General features: G+C 37.4%; 1 protein-coding gene across 1 annotated transcript in view; it reads left to right on the forward strand.

Annotated features, from left to right (window-relative positions):
• The first annotated feature begins 1,345 nt into the window (after positions 1-1,345).
• Positions 1,346-24,574, forward strand: part of pcxb (pyruvate carboxylase b) — a 426,983-nt gene continuing 403,754 nt past the window's right edge. The window contains exons 1-7 of the mRNA XM_084107671.1: positions 1,346-1,703; positions 6,469-6,611; positions 8,280-8,464; positions 9,098-9,263; positions 10,967-11,112; positions 14,151-14,268; positions 15,969-16,120. Coding sequence (XP_083963797.1) covers positions 6,470-6,611; positions 8,280-8,464; positions 9,098-9,263; positions 10,967-11,112; positions 14,151-14,268; positions 15,969-16,120 — 909 coding nt within the window. The 5' untranslated portion in view covers positions 1,346-1,703; position 6,469. The remainder of the gene's footprint in view (positions 1,704-6,468; positions 6,612-8,279; positions 8,465-9,097; positions 9,264-10,966; positions 11,113-14,150; positions 14,269-15,968; positions 16,121-24,574) is intronic.

A 24,574-nucleotide genomic window follows, 5' to 3' on the forward strand; every position in this document is an offset into this window, starting at 1 on the left:
TAGAGGGAATGATAGTGAGGTTTCTTTTCCAAGTTTCTCCAGTGTTTTTTTTTAATTTATTTATTTTTTACTCTCCTTATCCATACACCTCTACATGAGAACAACAAGCAGGAGATAAACTGTGTTGTAAAACCTATTTTCTAAGGTGATTAGTTTACTACCTTATCAGTGCCGGATAACCATTCACCTCTGTTTTTGAAGAATATGGGCCGCAGCTTTTGATGGAAAACTATGATTATTCTTCTCAAAAATGTTAAATTAGTTACACCAATATAGTACTATAACTTAAAACAGATGAAAATTCAGTAACTGTACATGAAGCCTGTATTTATAGTACATTTCATTATGGCTCATAATTAAGCATATCTTAAGAGGGCTGTTGTTTCATTTGAATTAATGAATTAATAATGAATGAAAAAAACGTCAATGCCTATGTCTGAATCACATCACTGCCATGCTGACATTCAGACCAACATGATTGCGAGTGTGATGTTGCTTTTATAAGTTAATTCACAAGAAATTTAATTCGAGTAACTTACATTTAAACACAATATTACCAGTTACTTTGTCTATTTTTTCTTTTCCTACAAAAAAAGGTTTTTGTCTCTGTGGTGTTTTGTTAGGCTACTCAACGAAGCAGTATTTTTCAATCAATTGGTTGAGTGAATGATTCAATGTTGGGTGCTTCACAATTGGAAAGCTGCGCCCTAAGGCTGCATATCTTGGCTGCCAAGTCATCAAGCTCTGTCAAAGGATGTCTCAATTTAAAGGATCCTTTGAAGGCAGACTTCGTTTCTCATCCTTCAGCCAGCATGTTTTGAAGGATGGATCAAGTGTATCCTTCACATTCTCCAATCCACCAACAATCCTTTGCACATATTCCAATTCACACACACACACACACACACACACACACACACACAGAATTAGCAGGATATTGGTGCATCTTGGCTCAAAAAAGAATTAGCAGAACATGAATCGGCACTAAGCTTTTCCAATTTCAGCATGTAATGCAAGGCAAAAAAAATAAAATAAAAATAGCCTACAAGCCTCCGAAGGACTGAAGAAGGAAGGACATTGAAAAAGAGTAAAATCCTGAAAAAAAACCCTGAAAAATCCCCACCACTAATATACAGAATGACAGACAGTCAAACAGTTAAATCACAGGGCCCAGGAAACCATTTTTGTGTTCTCCCCATAAAGCTCCCCATAATGCACATGGACTATGCAACACTCAGCAAAACCTTGTTTATCATTATATCTCTCTTCCCCCTCCTCTTCATCCATCCCTCCCTCCCTCCCTCCCCGTCTCTGTCTTTAAATCCTGCTGCTCTTTAACGGTGGGAGACAGAGTGCCTGTGGTTGGCCCGTGTGCACGAGGGTAGTATTACGTAAGCATCAGAGGATGAAAACCTGCATCTAGTGATAGAGAGAGAGACAGTTCAAAAGTGAGAGAGACAGAGAGAGAGATTAACAGGATCAGGCCTCATAGTCTCACAGCCTGTGTGACAGAAGAGCAGTTCTGGCTGTGTACATGATAGTGTGTACGCCTGGGTGCATGTCACAACACTGCCAACACTACCCCGTTCTCTGGATCTACTGATTGTACCACAGGATTGCAGCAGAACTTTCTGGCCCGTTAATTTGTTGTACATCTGACACCTAACGCTGATTTTGGGCAGAATCTGGACCTGGCTTGACAAGTGAGTATAACTGTATGTGATCAGCTGAGTATTTACACTGTAAAAAAAAAATATTGTTGGTTTAACTTAAAAAAGTAAGTAACCTGGTTGCCTTAAAATTTTAAGTTAATTGAAATTAAAGAAATTGAGTTGATACAATGAAGGAGATTTTGTTGAAGGAGTTTCAACAGAAACTCAAATTATTATGTTATCTGAACCACATAAATTATATTAGTTGATTTGTTAAAAGAAAAAAGAAAAATTGTGATAACAAATCATGTAAATATTTTTTTTTACAGTGTAGTGTTTTGAGGGGAAATTAATTGGGTCATGTTACAGAGAAAACCCTCCTGTAGCAAACGTTGTTTTGAACTCTGTGTATTCAGAGCTCTTGTGCACATGGTGATGAAACTACTACCATACAGTATGTCACTTTTATGATGTGAGTGATTGTATATGTGTACATGTACATTTCCTGAAAATAATTGTATTCTGTGTCAGATTCATCATAGGGTTGCATGATATATATATCAGTGCATAATCAGTTATTGGCCGATATCGGTTGATATTGGATATATGTTGGCTAATATTGACTATTTTTATATTTAGCTTACCTTTACTGTAACACTCATTTAAATAGAATCTTTTAAAAACACTGTTTAAATCAAATCAAAATGAAAATCCATTTTTAGACTGTGCATATACAATCACATTGTGATCCTTAAATTCCTTTGTAGATTTTAAAATGACCGACTTTAGTCCTTAGTATTTTTTTATTTTTTTATTTATGCAAAATATATATCATAAATATATCATATAATAAATATCAGCCATTTATTGGTTATTGGTATAATTATTGGCTTATCAGTTTAATGGAGGTAATTTTAATATTGTGCAACATGATTTTTTGTCCATGTGTGTTTGTGTGAGAGAGAGTGTGAGCGTGTGAATACACGTGCATGATTGTTTGAGGGAGGAAGACAGTGGAACACAAACTGTGTACACTGGCATATTAACAATGTATTTTTTGCGCAAGGACTATGTGACCTTTGGTCAGCTGTTTGGTGCAGAACTGTGCAAACTAGATTTTGTTCTTGCCGCTTTAAAGACTTATCAGCAGCATTTAAATAAGAAGACAAATGTTTGCAAAAACAATAGAAAGGAGGCCATCCTGTGTACTTACATGTGGTCATACTCATGGGACAATCAAAACAAAATACCACTTGTGTAATAATATATCTGATTGCATATCTTGAATGGTCGAGTAGTAACTACAGATCAATTGCATTTTGTTATCATTAACTTATTCATCATTCAACCCTAGAGAGGATAACATACCCTGTACAGAGTTCAGTGTTGTTTAATATTTAAATGATTAAAAAACAAACAAAGACAAACAAACAAAGAAGAAGACCACCAACTTTGTACACTGCCCAGTAAGCAATAGTTGTCATTTCACCGTCTAGGTTAACTATAGTCCCTATAATAGTCCGGCTAAGAGTAACCCACTTCTAGCCAAAATAACCTTGAATTTGGTTACATGTCGTTTTTGCCAAAATAATTTGCCAATAGTCAATAGTGATTACAAGGTGTTTGGTTTAATTTCTTTGACATGTTCTAGATGACTAGTATTCTTGGGCTATGGTTAGACGTCTATTAAATTTTCACTTACAGCCCACATTTTGCCTTGTTTAAGCCTGGACATCAGGGCTGTGTTTGGATGGCCATTAGACGTCTTTAAAACACAAAATTGCTTGCTGGGTGTCCACTTAAAGCTCACCAAAGGATGATGTGATAGTTTGTACTTGACAGGGAGATAACAGTGCTCACGTACTACACATTCACGTAGAGAATGGTCTGAAGGCTCTGTGTGTTTGATAAATCAAGTTTAAACAAAACCAAACCAAAACAAAACAAAACAAAAAAACAAAAAAACAAAAAAACAAAAACAAAACAAAACAAAACAAAACAAAACAAAACAAAACAAAACAAAACAAAACAAAACAAAACAAAACAAAACAAAACAAACTGATAGCCCCTCCCCCTCCGCTATGTAATTAAAAATGCTACAGTCGAGTGCATGACATGTCCAACATTCCACACTTGTTTTTTTTGGGGGTTTTTTCCGGTTAATTAATGACATAATCTGGGTATTTAAAGTTTAATTTTTCTATTTGGAATTTTCAGTGCGAACAGACTGCTCGCACTACTTATACTGCAAAACAGCATAGAAAAGAAGTATGTGAATTAGGACGCACCTCTAATGCTGTGTTGCCTCCATTATATTATATATTGTGTATATTATTATTATTATTATTATTATTTATAGATGTGTGTTTTAGTTTAACCATGTCTATATTGACTTTGGAGGTTGACATTAGCTCAGATTGTATATTGAAAAAGTTGTGCATTTGTGTTTGTATTGCTTGAGCTGGCCTCATCTGCCTTAATGGCAGAATATTTGCACTGCTTAGAATGCAAAGACAAAGAACATCTACCGGAGCTCTAATGGACAAACAGAGCAGGAAGTGTTAGTCAGGTGGAAGGAGAGGTGAAGGAATAGACTGAAAGGAGAGCAGTAGAGAGCAACAAAAGGGCCCAAAAAAGCTCTGCTGATGTATGGTTCTATTTAGATTGTGTACGGAGGCGGCGGAGCATGTTGATTTTACCCAGCTTGGCCTTTTAGGGCAGCGTTCAGAGTAATTTAACGCTAACTGAGCAATTTTGGAAGGCACCAAGAGGCTGATCATTATATTTTCTCTGTAATTTCCCCTTGTGAAGCCATCAGTGCTTCATAGGTGTGCCACAGCACACAATTACATGCAACTAACCCTAAACCAAACTGTAATCCTAACCCTAACACTTTGTATGATTATTACTCAGTACTTACATGTAAAATTACACTGCAACAAGTACACCTTAAATATAGTGGCTAAAGCCTTTTGTGGAATAGAAAGGTTCTATGGATGTTAAATGTTCTTTGCAGAACCATAGATGTCAATAAATAATCTTTATTTTTAAGAGTTTAAATTAATTTCACTGCACTTGGTGTCACTAAAGTAAAGAAAAAAAGCAGAGGTCGTTCACTGGATTTTCCCACATGATCAAAGTTCATGTTGACACAGGAGTCTTGATGAAGGAACAACTAATGACCCACTAACTCTTGTTCAAAGTTTGTTCGGTTTATGAGCTACTAACCTACTGAATCTTTCAGCCAATCACAGCTGTCTTTGACCTGTGACCAGTGAAAGCCAGTCATTGAGTTGCTCCCTATTTATTTACAAACATATACAGTATGGACTGCAGTTCACCTATCAATATGTATCTACTGATGCTTTCTAGGCTTGTATTAATATGTCTATTGCTCATACTTACAGATTTGAACACCCCCACCTCAGGTATAGGCCTGCAACCTGTTCTAAGTGATATGTGATATGATTTTCAGCAAGGAATAAAATGAGTGTAAAAATCCTTTATACTTATGGAGAGACCGAGCCATAGAATATCATACAGATTTTGAAGTGCTCTTTTGTTTTGGAACAGTAAGCAGCTACAGTGTACAAACATGGAAAATACCAGTCACTTTTAGTTGAGTTTCTATGCATTATTATTTCAAAATATAGACCTTGAACACATTGTAAAATATATACATAGCCTACATTATTAGTACTTGGAGCCAAACAAAGAAAATGCAAACGTGTAAATATGCAATGCAATGCTATTTAAAGGCTGGTGTGTTCAAACTGCATACACAAGTGGGTGAATACAAAAATGGGTTTGAATATTATGTCTGCCATCTGTGATGGTGTAGGTGAGACATAGACAGGAATAGAGTAACAGTGAGATAAGTGTTAGCATACCTGGGCGTAATTCATAGTTTGCTTCCCACTGGAACACACTCTAAATACATTAGCACAGACACACTGGAAGTTGTCTTAGACCAATCAGAGACGTATAAATGTGTATAAACAGGTAGATGAAAAATTTAATTTTCTGATGGCCCTCTGTAAATTGTCACTCAGGATATTTACTCTTAATTTTTCTGAATATATAAGTAATATATTGAGGGTGGCCATGAGATGAGATCATTTTAATGGTTTGTGTCTGATTTTCATTCAAAGCACTATAATGAATTCAGATACTCAGTCAAACACACATATTTTAACAAACGATGCATAATCACACAGACACAATCTGAGAGCACATGCATACACCAACATCCAGACTTTGAATACACATAATTGCGAAAATAGCAAACTGCAGACTTTGCCAAGGTAAACTGACCCAATTTTGATCATGTGCATTTCCTCGGTTCAATGTAATGTAAAGTGTAAATGATAAAATTACAGTCTTATTTATTAAATACAAAAGAGAAACTTTTTGTTTTCATTTATAAAAATGGGACCTAGTGTGATCTGTTTTAGGTAAAGACATAAGTAGCTTTTAAGGAGAAACTGTTTACTTTACAACCACAAGATGGCAGCAGTCCCTTACAGGAGATTCAAAACAATAAAGTATACGCTAGATGGATAGTAGGTTATACATCTGCATTCTTCATAGCCAGTGGAAAACGAAAGAGTTTTGAAATACATCACGGCTCATAAAACTTAACTGGACTATTGTTTTGGTGAAGACTGTAAGAGATCAGGAGCCTATTCTGAAGTGTTTCATTCTTAGAGATCATTTATTTTTACTCCTCCACTGTCTGTATTTTTAAATTTTATGATGGATAACTAGATCCCGAGCAATTTGTTCATCTTTGTCTTTTCTGCTTGTATTTCTCTAGGATGCTCCTGCATTTGGGAGGGTCCAGGGGGAAGATGGGCATCCTGCTCATCAGGAGAGTGGGTTTGTTTTGTCGTTCTGCTCACTTGTCTCCCCAAAGCCTGGAGTATCGACCAATCAAAAAGGTCATGGTGGCAAACAGAGGTAATCCTGAGATTAAATATTTTGCAAACAGAAAAAAAAGTGAAAGTGAGAGCCTGATCCCTGGATTAGTGCTCTGAAAGTCTAAATACACACAGGCCCAGGAGTGCTGCATTTTAAATTAAGTTTCAACATAATATAAAAATGATTTACTTGTTATTATTTACTCACCCTCTTGTCATTATTTACTCATCCTTGTGTTATTTATTCACCTGCTTGTCATTTCAAACCTGTATACTAATGCAGGTTTTCTAACTTTTAGATGCAATAGGCCTACTCCATATATTTAAAGTGTAGTGCTGGGTAGTAACTGATCACATGTAATATGCATAATCAGATTACAAAAATTAAAGGGTTAGTTCACCCAAAAATTAAATTTCTGTTATTAATTACTCACCCTCGTGTTGTTCCAAAGCCATAAGACCTTCGTTCATCATCGGAGCACAAATGAAGATATTTTTGATGAAATCTGAGAGCTTGATTCTCATACTATTTCTTTTGTATATTTTACATTTTCCTTTTTAAAAAATCCTGTAGCCTACTGCAATACATTCAGAAAGTCTTCCACCTATCACTGAAAACTTAGAGCCACACAGCATTTGATCACTGGATTTACAGAAATCATTTCACTTTTTAAGTGTTTTCTCAAGATTGCATATCTAATCAATTCCTGACGAACACATTAAATATTGTTTAAATTTTCACTTAGAAAGTCATTTAACCATGAATTACTGTCTTTGGCTTTCATCTTTCAAACACATTAAAATGTACAAATTCACATTTCATATTATGCAATGCAGGGATTCCCCAACCTTTTCGTCAGTTCAACCTATTTGACCTAATATTAGAGATTTTCTCTTTTTTTCTTTCTTTTTTTGTTGATTAACAATAATTACTGACTGCAGTATATTAGGCTGCTGTCACTTTAAGACATGACCACAGTCAATGGACCTGACTCACGTGACGCGGATCTAACCCACATCCGAATTTCTCCCTACTATTATACAGTCATGTTTTAGCTCAACGCTTATGAGGATACTCACAGGCATTCTGACAATTTTGTAAGCGCAATAAAATATGCCAAGCTGTTTGTCTTTCTGCGCGTGCGTGCGTTTCATGTGTGTGTGTGTGTGTGTGTGTGTGTGTGTGTGTGTGTGTGCGCGCGCGCGCGTCTGGTCTGCTCGCAGTCTCGCACATGGACAGCCATTTTACAGACATCGCGCCAGCACCAATTTGAGTTGGATGCTGTATTAATTGCAGAAATTAACGCGTTATCTTTGACAGCCCCAATAGAAATAAAGTCAAAAACTCACACGGGGCATTTTTCTCCAATGTATTGAATTTTGGGGTCATTAACGGCATCCTACTAACGTTACATCAGCAGTGAAAGTGTTACTCTCAATGTGTGTTGACGTCAGCTTGCATCGCACACCCCTAAATTCAATTCAATTACAGTGTTTTTTTGTTTTCCATTTTTTCTCATTTAAAATCCTCTGATATAGCCTAGTAGTACACAAACTACTATTGTGCTTTTTGTTATTTTGTCCTTTGAGAAACTGACAGGCTCATTTTCAGGGGAACTATAACGATATATCTACTAACCACAGTTTACATTTCAAAACAAAACAAAATTCCTTGTTTTACTATTGTTTCTCTTCTCCCTTCACTCAGGTGAAATAGCCATCCGTGTGTTTCGAGCATGCACAGAACTCGGTATCCGGACAGTGGCAGTATATTCAGAGCAGGACACGGGGCAGATGCATAGACAGAAGGCAGATGAGGCTTACCTCATCGGCAGAGGCCTGCCCCCCGTTGCAGCCTATCTTCATATCCCTGACATAATCAAAGTGGCTAAGGTTAGATATATATCTATATCTATCTGTCAGACTGTGATTCACCTCCTCTGTCACTCTCTGAATGACGGCCTGCCTGCGTTGTGCAATAAGCGCATCTCTTCCAGTGCTTAGTATTCACATCAGCACTTCTCTATATGGTGCTCAAATAGATCCATTCCTGTTTTTTGGAATGGTGTCAGAGATGCCAGCCAGATTCAGATCCTTTGGCGAACTCTCTCATTATGCCACAGGCAGCTCATCTCTCAAACCAGCAGCTTAGCCACCACAACAATACACTAATAATGCATAAACACAAAGCAGTACACAGGCACAACACCACACCATATTAAAACTGAACAAGCAGCCAACATCATCGTCTCTAACCTCAGCAGACGGCCTCAGAATAATTAGTCTTTCTCCAATGCAATTACCATGTTGCACACAGTCAGCCAACAGAGAGAGGGGGCCTTTTCAAATTCTCTCTGATTGGGATTTTAATGAAATTAGTATTTTCCAGCATCAGAATTAGGCCTGACTGCTGTGCCACATACATATCCCTGGCTAATGTTTTTTCATTCTGCTCTCATTTCTCTCTCTGTCTTTCTATTTCTCATCCACTGTGTATTTCTCTGCCTGTGCTTCTCTCCCTCTCAGGAAAATAATGTGGATGCGATCCACCCCGGTTATGGCTTTTTATCAGAGCGCGCAGACTTTGCCCAAGCCTGTGCTGAAGCCGGGGTCAGATTCATTGGACCTTCCCCAGAGGTTGTGCGCAAGATGGGGGATAAAGTGGAAGCCCGTGCCCTGGCCATACAAGCAGGTACCTGATAAACTCTACCCCTGAAGATATCTTTCTACATAGGGGAGGGGGGTAAACAGCATGTATACTAAGATATCGCATCCGTTGCTCTAGACACATCAATGCGTCCACCATATTGGAATAATCAACATGCTGTTCATCACTCATACTAACAAATCAATGCATTTTCATAGAAAATGCCACAGCACTGTGCAGCCTATGGTTGTAATAACCGCCAGGCTATAAATTCCAGTTAAAATGGGATCACCTTTCACAGGTGACAATGTCTATGCTTGTGTTTTTCTGTAGCTATAACTCAATATGCAATATCCATATGCAGAATTATCTAACATAAATGATACACTAATTCCAGTGTTAAAATCATCTGCTAAAGTCAACTTGAACAGTCAACTTGCTCTCAAAAGCTACTTTCAGACTCATTCCAAATCAGATTTTTGTGCATTTTCGATTGAAATCCGATCAGATTTCGCAAGAAATTTTGTGTGCTCAAAGTCTAGTGGGACCCTGGCATAAGACATCACCTATACTGGTGTAACAATGTAATTGGCAGAAAGAGTCACTGCAAAACCCCCGCTACTGACAGCAGTTTCCAACCAGCAGTCTCAGAAGGGAAGTTAAGGTACAGCTTATAGACTCAAGGACTATTGGTTAGGTTAGTGATGGAGACCGATTCTGTTCTGCCCTATCTTCCGTACTGAGAATGGTGATTTGGCGCTGCTGGTCGGAAATTGAACAGGCCGATACAAACAGTAAAAAATTTCAGTGCTGTAAAACTAAATTCATAGCTCAGCAAATCAAATTGAATCAAACTGGGTCCATATAATAAACAATTTATGATGGTAAGAGAGAGAATTTTCTTTTATGACACTATGGCTGCTTTAACACTGCAAGGCATAAATCTGATCTTTTGACACATATCCTTTTTTTGTTTCATCTCATTTTCACTTCAGAAATAACCAGCTGTGTTTACATGAATACCTGTCAAGGCTGTCAGTCAGCATGATATAACCTTGTTTCTAGTAGTAACAAGAACACCCCAATGAACATGACATTATTTTACATGTCCTTGTTCTTAAAAAATTAATAAAACTTATAGAGAATGCAATTAATTATTCAATGGAGAACAGACTCCCTCAAGAATTCACACATATGAATTCTATTTATTCATTTCATTACCTTAAATAAGTGATTACTCCTGTGTGTGGTCATTAGAAATAAAATATAACATGTCTCTTTGGGAAATACGGGGGATGCGCTCTCATACCAAATATAATGCTGCATTTTGCTTATTCTTCACAGTTATTTAAATAAAAAATGAATCGTCCTTCTTGTCCTTCACTTATGATGAAATGTGACCACAAAATGAGGCCTTAAGTGTACAACAAAACGTATATACTTATAAACTAGTCAGTGAGAGACTTGTTGTTTGTAGATTGATGTACAGTATCCTCATTTCTGCAAAATTTGTGATTGACAAAACAACTGGTCTTTCCTGGTTTAATCTGATGTAACTGGAAGTGTTGTAGTAGTATTCGAGACCGGTCTTGGTCTCAAGACCATTTTTTTGAAGGTCTCTCTGTTTTGTTTCGGTCTTGACCGGAGTCTTGTCTTGGTCTCAGACTTAGAGGACTTGAATTGTATTTCAAGACCAAATGTGATGCGATGCCCTATTTAAATAGCTATGCAAATGTGTGTGTGTGAAGGTGTTCCAGTTGTTCCCGGAACAGACGCTCCCATCTCATCTCTTCAAGAGGCTCATGAGTTTGCCAAAACACATGACTTTCCAATCATCTTTAAAGCTGCATATGGAGGAGGAGGCCGTGGGATGAGGGTGGTCAGAGATTATGAGGTCAGTGAAGCTTCTGTCCCATGAAGGAGTAAAAAATAAATGACTAGGGAATCAGAAAACTACCATACTGTATGTCACTGTGATGATAGCAGGCCAGCCATCTGAATATACAGAGTGCTACAACGCCACAGCATTCACACTTATTACTTATAGCTGCCTCGACAAATTAAACTGGAAGAGGGGAAAGTAATTTAAACTTAAACTTTTTCACTTTAGGGCTCAAAAACATTCTCGCTAGATCCACAAAATCACTTTTTCCCATTTGAAAAACACAACCTGACATCATGGCCAGTAGTGCCCTACTCCTTTGTCAGATAACTGTGTTTCAAGGCTAGCCCACATGTCGATCACACCTGTTAATGGGCCTTATTTTCTGCTCATGTCTATACAACATATAATGTTTATTTTATGTCAGTGGCTACTGCCTATTTTACGACTGCTTTCAATTGCTCCACTTGACATGTGGACATGCACATGTGACAATTACTACTCCAGGGTATACAGTGAGGAAAATAAGTATTTGAACACCCTGCTATTTTGCAAGTTCTCCCACTTAGAAATCATGGAGGGGTCTGAAATTGTCATCGTAGGTGCATGTCCACTGTGAGAGACATAATCAAAAAAAATAATAATCCAGAAATCACAATGTATGATTTTTTTAACTATTTATTTGTATGATACAGCTGCAAATAAGTATTTAGAACACCTGAGAAAATCAGTGTTAATATTTGGTACAGTAGCCTTTGTTTGCAATTACAGAGGTCAAACGTTTCCTGTAGTTTTTCACCAGGTTTGCACACACTACAGGAGGGATTTTGGCCCACTCCTCCACACAGATCTTCTCTAGATCAGTCAGGTTTCTGGGCTGTCGCTGAGAAACATGGAGTTTGAACTCCCTCCAATGATTCTCTGTTGGGTTTAGGTCTGGAGACTGGCTAGGCCACGCCAGAACCTTGATATGCTTCTTAAAGAGCCACTCCTTGGTTATCCTGGCTGTGTGCTTCGGGTCATTGTCATGTTGGAAGACCCAGCCTCGACCCATCTTCAGTGCTCTAACTGAGGGAAGGAGGTTGTTCCCCAAAATCTCGCAATACATGGCCCCGGTCATCCTCTCCTTAATACAGTGCAGTCGCCCTGTCCCATGTGCAGGAAAACACCCCCAAAGCATGATGCTACCACCCCCATGCTTCACAGTAGGGATGGTGTTCTTGGGATGGTACTCATCATTCTTCTTCCTCCTCCAAACACGTTTAGTGGAATTATGACCAAAAAGTTCTATTTTGGTCTCATCTGACCACATGACTTTCTCCCATGACTCCTCTGGATCATCCAAATGGTCATTGGCAAACTTAAGACGGGCCTTGACGTGCTGGTTTAAGCAGGGGAACCTTCCGTGCCATGCATGATTTCAAACCATGACGTCTTAGTGTATTACCAACAGTAACCTTGGAAACGGTGGTCCCAGCTCTTTTCAGGTCATTGACCAGCTCCTCCCGTGTAGTTCTGGGATGATTTCTCACCTTTCTTAGGATCATTGAGACCCCACGAGGTGAGATCTTGCATGGAGCCCCAGTCCGAGGGAGATTGACAGTCATGTTAAGCTTCTTCCATTTTCTAATGATTGCTCCAACAGTGGACCTTTTTTCACCACGCTGCTTGGCAATTTCCCCGTAGCCCTTTCCAGCCTTGTGGAGGTGTACAATTTTGTCTCTAGTGTCTTTGGAAAGCTCTTTGGTCTTGGCCAAGTTAGTAGTTGGGTTCTTACTGATTGTATGGGGTGGACAGGTGTCTTTATGCAGCTAACGACCTCAAACAGGTGCATCTAATTTAGGATAATAAATGGAGTGGAGGTGGACATTTTAAAGGCAGACTAACAGGTCTTTGAGGGTCAGAATTCTAGCTGATAGACAGGTGTTCAAATACTTATTTGCAGCTGTATCATACAAATAAATAGTTAAAAAATCATATATTGTGATTTCTGGATTTTTTTTTTTAGATTATGTCTCTCACAGTGGACATGCACCTACGATGACAATTTCAGACCCCTCCATGATTTCCAAGTGGGAGAACTTGCAAAATAGCAGGGTGTTCAAATAATTATTTTCCTCACTGTAACTATATCACACGGACATTGATAGCTCTGCATAGTTCATTTGCTGTATTTATTGCCTATATTTTATTGCCTATATTGTCACCTGCGAAAAATGTTTATTGCCTCCTTCTACAAGGCTCTGTGTGACAAGTCAACAAGCTTTGCCTTGAGATATATATATATTTTTTTTTTACTTTTTGCACCGTGATTCCTGAACATCAAAAAAAGAAACATCAGTTCATGTCTTCAACTACTTCACAGAAAAGAAATGAAATTAAATCAAGCTCAATCTTTTATGGACACAATCGAGTGCTCACATAATGGCATTAGCGGGTGTGTGGTCTCTGTTCCATTAAAAATTTCTCCTTTTTATCAGACATGTACTTGAATTGACCCTTTGGTTATTTCAATTTTAAACTACTAATTTTAAATATCAAAAGTTTTGGGGTCAATTAAAAATAAATTAAAATAAAATACTTTTATTCAGCAAAGATGCATTAAATTGATTGAAAGTGATCGTAAAGATTTATAAAACACTTTTGAACTTTTTCAACTGTTTTCATCTTTGATAATGATAAGAAATGCACCAAATAATATTAGAATAATTTCTGAAGGATCAATTGACACTGAAGACTGGAGTAATGATGCGGAAAATTCAGCTTTGTCATCACAAGAATATATATATATTTTTAAATATATTAAAATTGAAAACAATTATTTTCATTTGGTATAATATTTCACAGTATTACTGTTTTTTTCTATTTATTTAAAACATTTTTTTTTATTTAAATACATGCAGCCTTGCTGAGCAGAAGAGACTTTTTTCAAAAATATTAAAACATCTTACTGACCCTACATTTTTGAATGGTATATACATGATGATGATTATTTTGGTCATTGTGTTTTTTATTTATTTTTGTACCATTAAACTTTGACTGATTGGCAGGAGCTAGAGGAGAACTATCAGAGAGCCTACTCAGAGGCTCTGGCAGCATTCGGGAATGGTGCTCTGTTTGTTGAGAAGTTTATCGAGAAACCACGACACATTGAAGTACAAATTCTTGGTGAGTACATATATCCAGGTGTGCATTTTGTGTTTGTGCATGTTCGGGTTGACAAATGAAACAGAGAGGGATGGATAATGTAAGAATTTGTTTGCAAGTCCCTAGGCCATGTGCACATATTTGCTTACTATGATCTATTAGCTTCTCTCTGGTGTATTTCAGCCATTATAGCTGAGTATTTTGGCTCATTAGACGTGATTTGCTCGTCTGGAACAGAGCTCATAGTCGATAACATACAGCTGGAATTGAATTGGGCTTGTTAACAGAGAATGGGTCTGTGTGTGTCCAGGGAACACCAACCACATGCTCGCTTTCTCTCTCTTTCTCTCACTCTCAGATAAACTGGTTTTATGTCTTCTTGTCCTCCAATATGAATGTAATACCAAAAGATAAATAGACAATTATCTGAGATACTAGACAAAGGAATTAACTTAAAGTGAAAGGATAGTATCAACAAAACAAAGTATCAACTAAAAGACAACTATGTTGTTAAATGCTGTTCATGTTTGTGTTGGATTCACATAAAAAATGGTGTTACTTCTAGGCTTATTGAGTATTGTTTTTTTAATTTCAAGGAATTAAATAATTAAAAGGGATTTAAGGGAATAAAGAAAAAGTAATACGATAAAATAAGTTCTATGTCTAATTATGAAGTAATCAGTTTTAACTATTTGTTACATTTCTTGCCTCGTCATATTCAGTTATGAATTACGTGAATTGTGTAAATGTTAGCATATTTTCAAATGAAAACAGCAACATTTTGTAAAAAAGTTGAGTTGAAATGCTTCACATTTCTATCGTAAAATAGTTGTCAGATTCTAAAAGTTTAGCTACTTACATCACATACATCAACATGCTCTCTTCCACCGTTAAAACTAAAGTGTCGCGTTGGAATTCACATTAGTCTATGAGCAGTAAGGCCGCTGAGGCATACCAGCCTAGAAATTTAACTTTCTGAGTGGAGCGGTGCATAATGGAGTGCAAAATAGCAGCAGCGACAATTTGGCCATTTCTAATCATTATAGGGGACTTTTTTTTCTTTCTTTCTTTCTTTCTTTCTTTCTTTCTTTCTTTCTTTCTTTCTTTCTTTCTTTCTTTATATAGCACTGCCAAATGCAACCGAGGTTGCCCAAAGTGCTTTACATTAAAATAAAAAAGAATAAAAGATACAGTATCAAACATACATAGTAACAAATCTCACGCCACAGACACCACATATACCACATTGAAAAGACCTATTATAAGCGGTCAGTGATAAATGGGCCTTGAGCAGGTTCTTAAAAACTGATATACATTTAGCAGATCTAATAGATAAAGGCAGCTCATTCCATAATCTCGGTCCCATAACAGCGAAAGCGTGATCGCCTTTATGTAGGTGTTTGGTCCTTGGTACGACAAGAAGTTGTTGATTAAAATTTCATGTGTATGTCCAATTAATTGTGATAAAAAACCCCAATGTGTTTTCATTATATATATATATATATATATATATATATATATATATATATATATATATATATATATTATCTTAAAATAAGAAAAAAATGTATACACTATTGATATTCAGACATATATGATAGGGTCATGGTAATATTCTGCATTGTGGGAGTAACCCATTTAAGAATAAACCTTAAAACGTTCTCTTTGCACGTCTCTCTGTCCCTTCTCTCAATATTTATTCTTCTCGCTTTCACTCACAGGTGATAAATATGGAAATGTAATTCATCTGTATGAGAGGGATTGCTCTATCCAGAGGAGACATCAGAAAGTGGTAGAGATCGCTCCTGCTGCCCAGCTCGACTCTCGCCTCAGAGACAGACTGACCTCAGACTCGGTCAACCTGGCCAAACAGGTACAGTACTGAAATCAAATGATTGACATACATTATACAACCTGTTTGACCACAGCTTTCTCACATACTGTAAATTTTTCTTAGCAACATATTGGCATGCCCTTCAAGAACTTTCCTCTGTATGGTGTGAGTCAATCAACTGAAGGTTATAATACCTTCTCTTATTTCACTATCCCTGGTCACACGCTCACACACACCCTCAAGGGATGTGCACCCAGGCCCAGATTTCTCTCATCTACAGTGCTGTATGTGTGTAGTGAATGATAAACATATGCTGCTAGTTCTTAGTGCTGCTCTGTCAAAAGAATCAGTCACAGAGGAAGGTAGCCTAGGTTTTATTTATTAATGTGTTTAGCAGAGGCTGATCAATGGAGATTAAAGCAATCAATGAGTTATATGTAGGGAAGTTTCAGGATTGTCTGTTATTATGGAGATATGTGTTGCACTGCCAGTGCCTACATTTCTTTCACCTTCTCTCTATATCTCTTTTTCATCTGTTGATGATTAGCACCAAAGTTTGTATTTTGATAGCTACATTTGTGCGATTATTTATGGACAGTGGCACATTGTAAATCTGGCATTTTGCTTAGTAAATATTCAATTGAATTTAAATTAATTAAAATAATTTAATTGTGGTCTGAGACTTTTGGGCCTCTCTGAGGAAAAATTAACAACTATATGAGAAAACAATTGACAATAATAAATAGATATATTTAGAATGATAATAGAAATATATGGATGACCAAAACTACAACATTTTTGTTGAATACAGATGTAACAACCCTATGCAGAAGGTATTGCGAAAGAGCGACAAAATAAGCAACATAATACCACGTGACTTTTGAGATGGCCTGGATGAAAATGAAAAGAATGACAGAGCTAAGCATGATGTAGAGATATTTTGGCTAATGCAATTAGACACTCAAGTCTCAATGTCAGAACCTTTCAATGGAAAATCAGTAGTCTGACAGTTTTCAGGAATGGAAAAAAAAAATAAAGAGGAGAGGGAAACCCTCCTGGTGCATGCTGGGAAAGAGTAGAGATTAATCTGTGTTGATCTGCCTGCTCTGTCAAAACTGAGTACAAGCTTGCACACACACACACACACACACACACACACACAAACACACACACACTTTTTAGATATCTCCTCTGACCTTAGACTTAGTGACAGAAGGATTACGGATTTGGAGAGATAGACTCACCACCCAGTGATTACAAGGTGTGTATGTGAGCACCAATTCCAATCTGTTGATAAACCACATGCTGTCAGTTTTGATAAGTCACTTGCCCCTGTAGGAGTCAAATTTGTATGTTTTTGAAATGATATTAGCGATGCTGGCAGTAGCTGAGAAAAGGTGAAGAGAGAGAGGGAAAGAGCGACCATCCAGGCGAGAGAGAGTGCAAGAGATGACAGATAAAGATGGAGAGAGGATAAATCAATATTGGGCAGGTGCAGGAGACAGGATGGGTTTATTGTTCTATTTTTTGGCTTGATGAAACTTGGCAAGCTGTTGCTTCTTCTCAGTCCCTATCATTTTATTGTACAATTTGTAATGTAGGTACATTTACAACAGGTGGCAGTATTTCATTCATACTGATTTCAGGCCACCCCCAAGTGTTCGTCTGGATTGTTTTGAAAGCTGAAAATTTGTCCACCTTAAATGACCCAGTAATTACTTGTTGTACTTGTATTCTTCAAAGTAAGCAAGATCTCATTTATACAGTGAGCTAACAACACAAGCTAATTAAATGTGTAGTGCGACTACTGAAAGTTTTCCCAATTAAGATTTCACTGTTTTCATTCATTATCTTCACAAGATTATAGGCCTGTGTTAGCCTCTGATTGTTTCAAATTAGAATGCCACTTTTTGTCTTTACTGTTCTCAGATTACAAATGAAGTATTCTGTGCTTGTATTTTAGCATCTTTGGAGGTATACCAACACTTGGTTTGTATGTTTGGCAAGTTTAATAGCCTACTGTGCTCCTACAGAGGTTAAACAGATGTTTAAGGGCTTTATTGGATGGTCACATGATCGCTGATGTGAAAGGAAATACTTTTGATAGTGGCACCACTGGATAGAAAAAAAGAGAAAATAAAGAAATCTAGGAGACAGGTGAGACTCTGTAAGCAGAGGTGAGACACAAAACACGTTTTGTTGCTGGTGCATAAGAACTATAGGCACATATGCCAGCTTTGGAATGTGATTGATATTTGTGAGCTCAGTTTCTTCCCTCTTTCAGGGGCGAATCTTGTTCTAACAATGTCCATGTTTTGGATTTTGGTTGTGCATGACAGACTATTACCATGCAGTTCTTTGTTTTGTACATCTTTGCCTTTTCGGTTTTCCTGTGTTCTTTGTTTATGTATAGTGACCAATCAAGCTGCGTTTTGATCCTAAAGCCTAAAGACTGCTTTAGCTTTCATCCTCACACCCTGGGAAATACAGAGAGACATAATTGTCCAATTGCAGTGTTTTGCGTTATTGATTTCAATCATTAAAGGGATAGACCTCCCAAAAATGAATATTCTATTATCGTTTAGTCACCCTCATGTTGTTTCAACCCTGCATGACAGACTTTCTTCTGTAGAAAGATATTTTGAAGAATGATCAAACCACACTGGACCCCATTGACTTTTATTGTATATAAAACAGAAATTTTTCAAAATGTTTTCTCTGAGAATTTTAAGTAAGAGCAGCCAAAGACTGGTTTAGACCACAGTTATTGTATTCTTAAAATGTCTAAATATTGGGTGATATATCAGTCTGCTGATAGTCCTGTGCCAGTTTTTATACACCTGTGCAGAGAGGTTTGTTGGTCCCACATCGCTTTGATGATTTCAGGAATTCCTGTTTCTGGATAGAATAATCCACTAAGACAAGGTTGAACTCATGACCCTGGATTTAGGTAGCGGCCCCATTATTTCAAAATCTCTATTGTTGGCTGTCTTAGTAGGGTTTTTTTTTTACTCACAAAACCCCTGAAATCCCACAACTAATGCACTTGCCTTGCCAGTAGAATTGATCTGTAGAGCTCTGGTAAAGCTCTCTAGCTCAATTACAGTCTCTGTTTTGGATTGTATCCCTACCAGCAGCTTTCTTTATTCTTCTGGCCTTAATGACATGAAATATAGGCCATTCATGATAATGTTGTACTAATTTGATAATAAATTACACTCGCCCTCTTGGTAGGTCTCCATTGCTGAGAGTGCTGGTTGAGCATGAGTGTTTTTTTGTCTGTGGAAAAAGCTTTACTTTACATTCACTTTCTTATCTATTACTGAGCCAGTAACAGCTGATGGAATTCAGGAGGGTCTGATCCTAATAGGAATAGCACGACATGCTGAGGTCCTCCTCAGTCTACGCCGTTCATTAGCCCTCACCTGAGTAGCCTCGCGAGCTCTAGGACCTTGACAAGTTGGTCGGTGTCCTGGGGTTCTTGCGGGCTAAAGACATGCTGTTTTTGACATGACTGAAAATGGAAGTCTGCCGCCTTTTCTGTCGGCTGGCAAAAGGAAAGACATGTATTAGGCCTAAATAATCCCTCCATTGTTACATTGATGTCAGTAGGGATCGACTAGCCAGAGGAAGCTCTGGATCTTTTCCCAAAGGACTGGCTGACAAATCCATATATTTTATTTATTTATATATTTTATACACTTCCGTTCAAATGTTTGGAGTCAGTTAATTTTTTTTATTTTTTTCAGAGAAGTTTCTTATGCTCACCAAGGCTGCATTTATTTGATAAAAAAAATAATAAAAAGGAAATATTGTGAAATATTATTACAATTAACATAACTGTTTACAATTTTAATATAATTTATAAAGTGATTTATTCGCTAAAGCTTAATTTTTTAGCAGCCATTACTCGGTGTGACATGATCCTTCAGAAAGAAGATTTGGTGCTCAAGATTTTTTAAAAATTTTTTATTATTATTATTATCAATGTTGAAGACAGCTGTGCTTGTTAACATTTTTTGTGGAAACTGTGATTTTCTTTTTTAACCTGGATTCTTTGATAAATAAAAAGTTCATAAGATTTATTTATTTGAAATAAAAGTATTTTGTAATATATGCTTGTACTGTCACATTTGATCAATTTTAGCACCCCAGTTGAGTAAAAGCATTAATTTATTTTGAAAAAATCTTACTGACCTCAAACATTTGAAGGGTAGTATATAAATATGTACACCTTGCTAGTACTAAGTTTGGACCCTTTTTGCCTTCAGAACTGCATTAATTATTCATGACATAGATTCAACAAGGTGCTGGAAACATTCCTCAGAGATTTTGGTCCATATTTACTTGTATATGTATAGCATCATGCAGTTGCTGCAAATTTGATGCCTGCACATTCATGATGTGGTGGAATCTCCAGTTCCACCACATCCCAAATGTGCTCTATATTGGATTGAGATCTGGTTACTGTGGAGGCCATTTGAGTTTAGTGAACTCATTGTCATGTTCAAGAAACCAGTTTGAGATTATTTGAGCTTTGTGACATGGCATGTTATCCTGCTTGGGTACATTGTGGTCATAAAGGGATGGACATGGTCAGCAACAATACTCGGGTAGGCTGCGGCGTTTAAGCGATGCTCAATTGGTACTAAGGGGCCCAAAGTAAAATATCCCATACACTATTACACCCCCACCAGCAGCCTGAACCATTGATACAAGGCATGATGGATCCATGCTGCTTTCATGTTGTTCATGCCAAATTCGGACCCTATACCATCTGAATGTTGCAGCAGAAATCAAGACTCATCAGACCAGGCAACATCTTTCCAATCTTCTATTGTCCAGTTTTGGTGAGCCGTGTGAATTGTAGCCTCAGTTTCCTAAACTTAGCTGACAGGATGGCACCTGGTGTGATCTTTCGCTGCTGTAGCCCATCTGCTTCAAGGTTCGACGTGCATTCAGAGATGCTCTTCTGCACACCTTGGTTGTAACGAGTGGTTATGCATAAATGCATTGAGTTGCTGCCATGTGATTGGCTGATAAGATATGTGCGTTAATTGCGTGTATTTATATATATTTTAAAACATTAATAAAAAATACAATAGATAGAAAATAACTTCCACCTAATCAGGCTGTACCATTTAACTCCAGTTGCGGGTTCTGACATTGGCATCAATGTATTTAAAAAAAAGTTTTAGTACTGAAAATTAAGTATAATCATTACAGATTTGAACTCTGGTTCCCATAATGTCATTGTAAGTCTCTATTTTTTGGTAATGAGAGCTTCATCCTTTTAACTGTTTCCGTGTCTTAATTATGTCGCTGTCCGTGGTTCTGAAATGCATCATTTAAAACACTGTGTACATTTGTCTTGTGAGCTTTTGAGCAAGCAACAGTGCATAGTTAATTCTCAAGCATTCTGAGGGGACAGTTTACTTTGTTACAGAACTTTAACAAATTGCAGCAACAACAATTTAAAAAGATCATGTGGACATAAATCTTATTTTACAACCTGTAACTAAATTAAATGGGGCTAGACTGAAAAATCGAGTGAGGATATAGTAAAAAAAGAAATGCGTCTTCTGGACAGGATGAAAGACGTGAATGAATAAAGGAGTAAACATCGGTAGGGGTGGAAACAGCAGTGAGGAGACAGTCAGTACTGTACTGTGAAGGACGTTCCCTTGGTTGCAAAACAAACACACATTTTGTGGCATCGCACGCACACAGGCCTGAGGCTCCCACTATACCATGTGGAGTTGTGCTCTGCTGTTGATGGCCAGAACTGTTGAATTGATTTATTACTTCTGGCTGCTGTTGTTGACATGGCTGAAATCTAAATGGCTACAGCCGGCTGGCAATGTAAGCACTTTAAAGGGCACTGTAAGTCATTTGTCCTCGCTCTCACACAGCTTTATTTTATTTTCAATAAAATTTCCATCTGACAGTCTTGTGGTCTTTGGTCAAAAAGATTGAATTCTGAGATTAAGCCAGTGGTATCAGAATCTCTTTGTGTTTGAAAGAAAAGACCCATTGTCCCTTCCCTTTGCTTCCTTCACTCGTAGATTCACACCTCTCTCTGCGTCCATCCAAACGCCCCGCGCTAAATAAAACGCTAAGTGCACTTAACCTTTCATAAACAGCAGAAACCGAGGGATAAACAACAGAATAGCCGGCAGCTTGCTGTCATCAGCAGTTTGAATTTTTCAGTGTCTGTGCTGTTGGTTGATATCTCTCGCTCTTTTTTGGTCTTTCTTTCAGGGTTTTTTTATGCAATGCATGTGATTCAAACATAAATTAGCACATTTTAAAGGAACGGGGAGTACAAAAGCTCTGTTGACAGATGCAGTTAACACACCACATGTGGCATACTGTGTAATTTAGACTTCGAATGAAGATTTGTTACTGCACATGAGCTATTTGCATACATTTGGCTTGAACATCCAGTTTAAAGCCCCGCTTATCTGATGCGTATGTATCTGAATTAGAGTCAGGGTGATCGCCGATTTTGTAAATGTAAATGCAAAAACATGTCCTCCCTTTCTTTCTCTCTTGATATCACTGTCTCTCTCCCGCTCGCAGATTTGAAATGCAAATAGTTATTTGATGACAATGAATTTTGCAGCTTAAAGCTATTAACATGAGGTGATTGACTATAGCAAGCAAAATTCATGAATAAATCTTCAAGGAAGGATTACAGATAAAACCAGCTCATCAAATAACACAGAAGCCTGAGATAACCCGATTCTATCATTCTCTTCTCACATCTCACCTCTCTACTCCCTACAGAGAAATACAAACCATTCTTCACCATACTGCAGTCTTTCTCATTCTCTGCTTGCTCTTCCCTAAGGCTGTGTGGAGTGCTGCAAAGTGGGTGTTGCGCAAATGACTGCCAGATCTCACTAAAACAGACGGGCCGCTGGTGTTATAAACGCCGGTCTTTTGTAGGGACCCTGTCCTAAAGGCTCGGAGCGAACAGATGACCTGCACTCAAACAAACACATGTAGGATAGGCTGTTAAGGGAGAAATTTTCATTTCCATTCCCAGTTAATCAATTTCCATTCCGTTAAACGATGTGTGTGTCTTATTTACTTAAGCATACATATTGTAAATATAAACCCACATGAATCTAGGACAGACTTATTACACACTCATGTATGCTACATAGGCCTGCATGGCATAGATAACTGGAGTGCTTCTTATGTAAAGTTTCCTAGACCAAGAAATGCTTTTTTGCTCAAATTTGTAACTGGAATGGTTTTAAATGAGCACCGAATTCAAATGACCACTACACTTTTCTGACACTGTTTACCAAAGAAATATCTATATATGTATATAGATTCCTCATTAGGGTCTGTATCTTTGCTACACTTATGCCGTATTGAAACAGTATAAGTCGGTCCGTGAACATTCGAGAGCAAGTTGACTAAGCAACTGTAGTTAGACGCATGTATGAATATCTATCTGCAATAGACTTCAGCAGATTATTTTGCTGAACTAACACAATACAACAAGACGAAGGCATCAGTTGACACAACATTGAAAAGTTACCGTAGTAAAGGTAAAAACATTAAAAGTACCACATTAAAAACATGTAATATTGAGTTAATACAGTTAAAAACACAAACCAACGCATTCTCACCCGTGAAATGTTATCCCATTTCTTTGGGAATTTATATCTTAGTGGTTTCACAACCAGAAGCTGAGCAATGTTGTGACATCACTGATTCTTACTGTGAGTGACGACAAGCTGACTGTTCTATGGTGGCGCACACTGACGTCTCTAGAGTGGTCGAATGTGGTATCTACGTATACATATCTATGGAGTTTACTGCTCTACTGAGTGAGCAGTGTAGTGCGATTCACGAATCACTGACTCTTATGAGCCAAATCTTTTTAGTGAATCAAAACATACAGTATAGTACAACCAGTGTAATCCGATTATGAACAAATGACTCTAATGAGCTAGTTCTTTTAAGTGAATCAAAGACATGCAGCGTGACAAGTGTAGTCTAATTTCCAGCCGAATGACTATTATAAGCTGTTGTTGTGTTTAGTGAATCAAAATCCCTTATGAATCAGTCAGAGAGGTTACTAAATTGATGTTATTCACTTACAGAATCACAAGTTTCTTACGTTTTTCATATTTGTTTCAAAATGAAGCAATAACTGTTAATGTGTCTTGGTGCACTCAAGGCTTTTGTGAGACTTGTGCAGTTACTGACTGGTTGTTTGTGTGTAGTTAATTGTAGTGGTATAAAATTCAGTTTAATTCAATTGAAATCTGTATTGTAATTGGAATCTCAATTGGAAACAGACTGCTGAGGGTCAGAAATGCAATAAGAATTATATTTCATTCCGCAAACAGTTCTAAAGGAAACGTTTTGGAATAAAAGATAATTAACTTGAATAATGGAATTATTCTAATGGAGTTGTAATGAAACAGAAGTAGCGACAGATCTTTTCTTTCATATTGTGATGAACATCTG

This window comes from Abramis brama, assembly GCF_963993115.1.
Source record: "Abramis brama genome assembly, chromosome: 3".
NCBI classification, from domain to species: Eukaryota; Metazoa; Chordata; class Actinopteri; order Cypriniformes; family Leuciscidae; genus Abramis; species Abramis brama.